Genomic DNA, 9501 nt, shown 5'->3' on the forward strand with positions numbered 1-9501 from the left:
ATATCAATTAATAAATAATACTGAAATACTGAAACACTTTGCACATTTAATAATAGTATAGATATATATATATATATATATATATATATATATATATATATTATATGGTGAAATATTTGATTTTTTTTTCCCAAATAGTAGTATTGCCTCCTCATCTCTAATTTTTTAATTTTTAAAATTTGTTTATCTTAAACTAATAATTAGTTTTACCAAAGAAAATATTATGAAGCTTTATTCTAAATAAAAATAAATATAAACAATTATATATTTGAATTTAATAATCCATCATTCTATTTAATGCAGTTTTGGTATCCATAATCACTTTCGTTTCACTTTCATATTATCCAAACTAACAAATTAATATTTTTTTACAATTTTCCTGGATAAATTTTCATACTAATCAAGTACATGTTAGAAAATCTCTTTTCTTTTCATTCATTTCACTTTTTTTTCACTTTCTATTTTTTTTTTAGCTTATTTTCATTTAACCAAATAGAGTCAAGAAAAAGAAAAGACAAGTAAAGTGTAAATGTAACAAAAATAGAGTGCAAATACCCCTCCCTATATATATATATATATATATATTGTCATCAAGGATTCTGTCTCATTTTACAACTAATTAATGTTTTTTATTCCTTTTCATTTATTGAGAGGTAAAATTGAAATTAGAGGTATGTTAGAGGCCCATTAAGAATTGGACAATACATACCCTAAAGTATGAAGTCCAATCACGAATACACCTAATTTGTAATTATAAAATTAGGAAAGTAAAAAGAAAAGAAAAAAAAAAAACTTTATTTATTAATTTTTCAATTTTGTACTTATCCGTATTATAATTAGACCTGTAGGATCATTTAGTCACAATGAATATTGTTCTTGAGAATTTAGGGTAGCAAAACGTGAAACGTGAAAGTTCAGTAATTGTTCATCTCTCTGAGTCTCAGTCTTAATTTAATTATATATCTTTTTTTTTGAATTATCTTAAAATAATTACTAATTTAAAAAATTTGGAAAAACATATTTTACAAGTTACCATAAAATCACCTTAAAAGTTTAAATTTTTTTCAAACTTAATTATATACATATTCAAACGGGATAGGGTAACTAAATAATTTTCCATGTAATAATTGTAAACAATTGTAGTACAAGTCCATGTCGACGTATAATAACAACAGAAAATAATTGCACCGAACCACTTCTACATCCCCACTGAAAAGCATGTTATCGAAGAATATTATGCCACGTAATAACAACAACAACCCCGTAGTAACGTCATCAACCACCTCACAAGCTTTTCGACAGACGTGGACAAATCACTCGCCTTTGAACATTCCACACACTTCGAAGTGAGAACACACACATCTCAAAGACAACCCTCCATACGGATTCCTCGAAAGCCCACTGAGGTTCCCATTTTCTTGGTCTAAGATTCTCTCCAATGGCTAAGGTGGCTCGACCGGTTTTCTGCGAGCTCGCGTCTCAAAAACCGGCGGTTCCTGTTCCGGTTCAGAGGGTGAGGGCCTCCGATGTGTCACCGGCGGCGTCGACCGGGACGGATAAGGTGAAGATCGTGCTACAGCCTCGTCTATGCACGCTCAGATCGTACGGTTCTGATCAGGTGGGGGTGATGATGAAGCCGCGGAGGCACGGTGGTGACGATGAGGGCGGTGATGGGGTGTCGTCGTCGCCGTTCTTCGCGACTCTGTCGGAGTACATAGAGAGCTCCAAGAAGAGTCAGGACTTTGAGATCATATCCGGTCGTCTTGCCATGGTATGTTCTTCATTAATTGCTTTTTTTTTTTTTTTTCGGACAGACCTGTCAATATTTGGATTTTGACTAATAAATTTTCTAATCCAATAAATCGGTGACATGGATTGAATATTAAATTTGTTAAGTTGATTTGTATCTGATAATTCTATAATATACTCTATTATTAACTCAGCATCAAAATATTTTTAACACCATCGTTTCTTCTCCTTCCCTCTTTTTATTCTTTATTATTATTATTATTATTTTTTCTCTAACAAAAAGTCAAGCACTTAATTTTTTCTTTTCATTTTTTTTTTCGGCTTTTTTATATTTTATTTTCTATTTTTTTAATAAGAAATTACAGGTTATTTTGTGATAAATCTAATTAAGAACAAATCAAATTTTATTATTTCATAAATAAGATTGCACCAAGGATCGATCTTTTTGGCCTTTTAAAATGGATGGTGAGGATTCAAATCTACAAATGAGCAAATTGGGTGGGTAAGTTCGTGTATGAGTTTGTTGCCTATGAAAAAAACAAGAAAAAGAGGTATTGCAACATTACCTTATGTTACTATTGGGAGCACGGAATTTTTAAATTTGAAATTGAAGGAAATTTAGTTCAAAATTTGTATTACATTTTTTTCAATATCAAATCCAAAATACAAATACCAAATATAGCATTATTGAGTTTGAATTGGATCAAGCCTGATTTAGTCCAATCTGATTTGTTAACAGATTCACTTGCAAGTGGTCACACGAATAAAAATAAAATTTCAAATCCTATAAGCCCTCCCTGTATCGGAGTTGGACGAGTTCAAAGTATCCTTTATACATAGTCTTTTAAGAAAAAAAAAAAAATCAATCTGGAACAAATTAATGATAAACATTTTTACAAATATTAAAAAATTGTAATAAGAATTTTTCAAATTTTTTGTTAGATAAAGGGATTTTAATCACCAATAAGTATCTATAGATACTATGGTCATTATTCAATAACCTAGTTAGTAGAGCGTTCAGCTAAGTCAATTTCCTATCAGATACGCCCGTGTTCGAGTACCCCTCTCCCTAAGCTATTAGAGCCAACCTCATGGTAGTGGGTGGCTCTTATTTACCCTGAAAGGAAAGAAAGTGTCAACTGAGTAAATAGTTTAGTACCAAATTTTGGGGCTTCTGTGCATTAGTTTTGGTGTATATTATCCTCTTCATTTACAAATTCTTGTGGGGATATAGATACAAGCACATTGTCTCATTCCTTTTTATAATCTTAGAAGCACAAGGCATTGCATGTTGTGCTCTGGCCCAAACTTTTCATACCTGGAAATGCACACAACACATTATCACAATTTAAAGGTAATTTCATAAGTGATTGACAATTAACACCATTGTACTCTTCAGGTTGTGTTTGCAGCAACTGTGACAATGGAAGTGGTGACCGGAAATTCTTTGTTCAAAAAGATGGATTTACCGCGGATAGCTGAAGCAGCAGGGGTGTGCCTGGGAGCGGTAACTTGTGCTGCGATCTTCGCTTGGTTCTCCAGTGCTCGGACTAGAGTAGGCCGCATCTTCACCTTCAAATGTAACACATTGATCGATTCGCTGGTGGACCAAATTGTCGATGGCTTGTTTTATGATGGCGATCAGCTCAGTGACTGGTCTGATGAACCATGAAAGATAAGCAAAATCACATTCAAATATAACAAGAGAGCAGGGTGTCCAGGTAGTAGCAGGTACTCTTATTTTGTACACTGTAATATATATATATATATATATAGATATCCAGAAATGAAATTAGAATTAGAATATGTGGTTAGCTGTAAGAATCTATACAGGAGGGATCAATAAAGTTTATGAGAATGTAATCGCTGTTAGTACTTATTTGAATATTTTCATACAAGCTATAATCAAGTGATATTATGCTCAAATTAGTTGGTTTCCTATTGTTTATTGGGCAATGCACTTGTAGATAATTTGTTATATCAGTGTGATAGTATTGTTTTGATATTGCATTTGTACTGAGGCAATTAGTATTCTACAAGAAGTAGCACTATAAAATCTCTCAGAATTTTTTATGTTCATATCCAACACAAATAAACAGACCATTTGACAAAAAATTCAATATCTATACCCTTTAACCCTGTCACATTATACTCCAACTACAGTTTCGAATGCCCGAAACATTTAGGCACTGTTTGTTTGGACGTAAAATATTTTTCAGAAAATATTTTTTTACTTTCTGTTGTTTGATTGTCGTAAAATATTTATGAAGAAAAAAAAAAAAAAATTTTACAAAAATAATTTATTTATAAATTTTTGGCAAGTTATTTTACATGCCCCGTCCGATGGACTCGATCAAGACGTAAACTTTTATCAAACACCGATGAGGTAAAAATAAAAGAATATTTTACTTAAAAAAGAAAAATGTTTACGTTGAAACAAGCATAGCCTTGTTTAATAACTTTGGCTATGGAGGTTCTTAAAATAGGTACTATCTAATTTGCACAATCATTCAATAAATTTGGCTTTCAACCTTACTAAAATGAGTACTATTTGATCGAGTGAATTCAAGAATAGTTCTCTACACTACAATTATTCTGTCATTGTTACTGGGTGTTACTAAATTGGATTCTATCTGATCGGGTGAATTCAACAGTAGATTTCTATGTAAAACTATGAAATAGTGATGGAGATAAATGAACAACATTTTGTGACCCTATAAAACTTATTCAGTCATTGGCGTCTACTTTATCTAATCCAACTCCCTCGAGTTGAGGGCCTCAAAACCTTGTCCTCAAATGTCCTTGTCGCTAATTCAACGATCATTTATTTTTCAAAGTATAGTACCTAATGTTGGATTTTTACTTTCCCAGTAAAAAATAGAAAAGAGTACTGTACAATACCATGGAACATACGTTGGGGTCCACCCACATTATAACTAAGGTAATCCAAGGCGGTAGAATAATCTGATAATGGATGTGCCATGTAGCCCAGGTGGTGGGCGCGCCTCCTCAAGGTGGGGGTGAGTGTATGTGTTTGAGCTATCCATCCCTCTAACTCTCCTCTAACTCCTAACATTGCCTTGATAAAAAAAAAAAATTAATCTGATAATGTTAACCACGACGACAAGGATAACTTTCATTATAATTTGAAAGAGTTATAACTCTGGTTTGAAATGACTACTTTTAGTGTATTTAAAAGGACACATTGTGTGGAGCACTTTGAGACTGAGAGATTAGATTTTCGTTGTAAGTGATTGGGGTACAAAAGTGTTAGAGGGTAGTGAGTGATATCGTTATGTAATCGTCTATTATTTTGTATGGTTTTACAATTTAGTGGAAGTCTTGTTTTCTGTGGACGTAGTCCTAATTTTGGGTGAATCACGTAAATCCACGGTGTGTTTTCTTCTCGTTTTGATTCTGTGAATGACTGATGTATTTGTTGCGGGGGTAATTGTTTCATTTCCCAACCATTGCTATCAGAGCCATAGTCTGTTTGATAAAATTCTTGATCTAGATTTTTTATCATTACTCTTGTGTTGTTTGTCTTCGGCACTTGTGACGATCATATGGAAGCGAAACATTGAATAAGGAGGATCACTCTCTTGTCTATTAATAAGAGGAGGGTGAATGCAAAACATAAGCAAATATAAAATTTTCTAGATTGTAACCACATGATATTCCATCAAATCAAGAAGTACTAAAAGGGATCTCATACTTTTAGACGATTGAATAATCGTACACCCTTCTTTGGCTATGAACTTCAATAAAGACCTTCTTCTTTGGCCTTGAATAGCAGTGAAACTTCACCTTTATGACCCCAGAATACAGGTTTGTGGAAACCCTCTACCTCTCACTCTCGTTATTCTGTATATTATAGTTTTGTACGTCATACACAAAATATACAACCCGAGAGATATAATACCGTATAAAGATGGGGGTAGAGATGAGGATCAAAAAGGGATTCTTATCCTAACTTCAATTTGATAGAGATAAAGTTACCTCATAAATCTATCATATCAAATTAATTATAATAAGCATCACAATAGTATTGTAATTGCACTCTATGATTCAAAAATTACAATAAGCCCTATCCTACTAAATAGTTACATATAAGCCCCTCTATTACTGAATATCCATAAGTAGCCACAGGAAAATACATACCGTCCCACCTAAGGCTTACTTATATCTTATATTCCTTAAGCAACCAATTTAATCTTTATGATCACTGAATTAATTTCTTTTATAAAAGAATTTTACAAAATAAATATTTTTCTAAATAAATAATAGAAAATTAATTTAGTAAACATTTTACTAAAAAAGCCCTGGCCAGGTTCCAGTGATTAAACTTATTAAATTGTATCAAAGGGATATTCTAACTCTTATAAAGAGTGTGGATTCCATGTTGAGCATTTGTATTCCCACAGCTCCCGCATTAGCCACCCAAGATACCATTGTATTGACCTTAAAAGATCTCATATATTGGTAAGTCAAAGTGACAATACTAAAACTTGAGTCCACTAAACCTCTCAGGATTTAGAGCTTAATGTATCTAGTAGATAAGAAGCATACCAAAATAATGACAGTAATTTGTATGGTGTGATCTTATGGTGATCTAGTTTAGTGTACTCCAAGCACACCAATACACTGACTTAGTGTAACGATCCGCTCATTTGCCTTCCTTTCCTTTTTCTTGAAATTTTACGAATGAATTTTTTTCGTTTAATTTTCTTTTCTGAGCTCTGTTTCGTGTCACTTAGTGTCATCTCGAGTACTCGGAATTGGTTCCTGAGACTCTTTTCCGTGGATTAACAACTTCCTTTGAGGACCGAGTTATTTTCACATTTTTCGTTTTTCGACACTATGCGCTATTTCGTCCTTTTCCCTATTCTGTCTTATCTCTGTTTGTCAGTTTTTGGCACAACCTCACTTCTCATGTTCGGAGTTGGTTTTTGACTTCACGTGCCTTCATCTTGAGTAGTTTTCTTGAAATACGTATTTTTACTTTTGCAAGAAAGTACTCTAGTTGTTCCCGATGCCCATAGGGGCATGGATGCACAACTCTTTAGAATCTTTTTCATTTCTTGGGGTATTTTTCATAAATATCTTTTGAAGATATTTTATTTCAGGGGTATCTAAGAAAATATCTTTTGAAAGATATTTTCATTATGGGGCAGTTTCGCAGTTAATCCTTTTTGTAGGGGTCATTGTGCAATTAACAAAAGTTATCGCAAAATGTCTCGTCTGGAGCCTGGATCCTCGTACGGGATCATTTTTACATTTTGTAGAGTCATTGACTCTTAGAATTTCCTTCTAGTCGTTTTCCCCAGTTTTAGGGATTTTTGGCCCCAGTTGCCACCGAACTTGTTCAGGGCATAAATTTCTGTTCGGGACTCAATTTTTGACGCCGTTTCTTCCGTTATTCATATTTTCTCATTTTGAATCTTTTTCATTCATGGAGTTTTGCCGTTTGAACGCGTCTGCTCAAAATCCACTTTTCCAGACTCGGTGGGGCCCTTTCGGGGCACTTTTTGTGATTTTCTATAAATAGGGGTTTGAAAAATTAAAACATAATTTTCCTTTTCTTCCCCACACGTTTTGGACCAGATCCCACAGCCTTCCATGGCTACCATCTTCTCTCTCCTCTTTTGATTCACTTTTCTTTGATGAAAAGTTTTCGGCCTTAACGTTTAATGCTTGTCTTGACGCCGCGCATCTTATGTCCTTATTAGAATCCATTTTTGATGATTTTTCGAGTTCAGGTTTGGAGTCAAGTTGGGATTTTCATGGGGTTTCTTGCGGATTCTTGTTCACAGTGTTGTACTCGACAAAACCTCTCGGTATCGTCGGATTCGGAGCACTTTCGTTTCAGTGGGGATTTGAGATTTTCATCTCAAATTGAGGTAGGGGATGTTCTAGGTTTAAATTCTTGTTATATAACATGCTTGTGATACTTATATTACTTGTTTGCATGATTAAATATAAAATCTAGAGATTTTATTATTATTTTTCTTGTACGGGATCTAATTTTCCCGGTTGCTCGTGATTTGGTTTAAACATGTAGCATGATATTATATTGACCCATGATATGCTCATTGTTGTGTATTAAAATTAGAGCATTTAAATAAGTACTAAAACTTTTATTTAATATTTATCTTAGGTGAAAGATTAATTCACATGGCCTTAACTAGCTTGAAATCAATATGTGTTAGCATATTATATTAGGCCATAGCATGCTCTTCAACATAGATTAAATTGAGAGAAATCAGAATTGTTTTGAAAAATTAGTAATTAACTTGATTAATTAATTTGCCCCGAGTGCACTATTCACTCCATGTGAATTCCGACTTGATATTCTTGATCTACATGCCATATAGCTTCACATATATTTGATTTAGAATATTCGGTGAGGTTTTGAAACCTTTCATTTAATTAATTTCCTTGTTTAAGATTTAATCCTCATGGTGATATACAATTTGGAATTGATTTGTGGCATGCTAGAAAATTAGGCTTTGGTATGGTTATTCACGTATATTAAATTAGGATTAATTGCATGAGAATTGCAACTTTTATTTTATATTTAACTTTAGTGAAAGTTTAATTCACATGGTCGTAAATTGAATGAAATAAACTTGTAATGTGATATTTTATTAATCCTTGGCATGTTCTCTAAGATATGTTAAATTGAGAGCATTTGGTTAAGTTTGAAAATCTAGGGATTTTAATTAAAAGAATTAATTAAAATCTATTTAACGGTCCCCTTAGCATAATTAAGTTTTTAACTTGATAATTGTATTGATCATGACTTGTTTACTAGCATATATTAATTTGGGACTATTAGAAGTTGTTTTAGAACCTTGGGATTTAAATTAGCATGATTTAATTAAAGTTCTTCTTTGTTGTTCCAACAACCTAATTGAATTTTAGAATGGATATAGGTGATGACTATGCCATGTCCTTTAACATGTATTAAATTGAGGTTATTTGGAATTGAATCGGAATCTAGAGAATTTAATTGTGTTTATCTATTTAAATTTTATCAACTTGCTCCATGATCTAGTTGTGTTTTAGAAGTGATTTCTATATTCAAATCATGGACTTGGACTTGTTATATATTCATTTGGTTATATTTTGAGCATTGGATAACATAGTTGCTATGTTTATACTCATGAGAATATATTTTTTTTATTGAATATATTGTTGCCTTGTGTAATGATTTGCACACTTCGTATGTAACATCTTTCATGCATAACGTGTAACGAATTGCACACTGAAGATTTGACATCCATCTTATCATATTAGTTGTGGACTTAGAGCATGTATTGTATAGGTTTCCAAATCTGGTTATGCATGATAGATAGTTGATTATCTTGTATATACATGCTGATATATACGTTATTGCACAACTTGTTGATTTTGGAAACTTAAGGATGTCATTGTTTGGCTACGACTAGGACGTGGTTCTAGTACGGGGGATAGTCCCTCTATATAGTCTAGTGCGCACATAGGGAGGTTACCTATGGGCTAGTAACCCTAAAGTAACCACATTGTCGGTTTGATCCGGCGTGACGTCCAAGTATCCACTTTATTTGATTTCACATTTCATTTGAAGTTGATAACTAGATGATGTTGTGACTTGTTGTTTCTTTGTTGATTTCCCATTTTAAGTTGCAAGATGTTAACTTAGAGAAATCATGCTTTACGCGTTGTATTAGAAGTTCTAATGTTGGTTAGATGGCATTGAAATTATAATTT

At 32.9% G+C, this 9501-nt stretch overlaps 1 protein-coding gene across 1 annotated transcript; it reads left to right on the forward strand.

Annotated features, from left to right (window-relative positions):
• The first annotated feature begins 1328 nt into the window (after positions 1-1328).
• Positions 1329-3675, forward strand: LOC132267270 (stress enhanced protein 2, chloroplastic). The gene is made up of 2 exons (XM_059768388.1): positions 1329-1771; positions 3149-3675. The coding sequence occupies exons 1-2, from the start codon at positions 1439-1441 to the stop codon at positions 3419-3421; spliced, it is 606 nt and encodes a 201-aa protein (XP_059624371.1). The 5' UTR covers positions 1329-1438; the 3' UTR covers positions 3422-3675.
• The last annotated feature ends 5826 nt before the right edge of the window (positions 3676-9501 follow it).

This window comes from Cornus florida, unplaced genomic scaffold (assembly GCF_030987335.1).
Source record: "Cornus florida cultivar Cherokee Brave unplaced genomic scaffold, ASM3098733v1 CherokeeBrave_3.0.0_Hap2_Chr07, whole genome shotgun sequence".
Taxonomy (NCBI): domain Eukaryota; kingdom Viridiplantae; phylum Streptophyta; class Magnoliopsida; order Cornales; family Cornaceae; genus Cornus; species Cornus florida.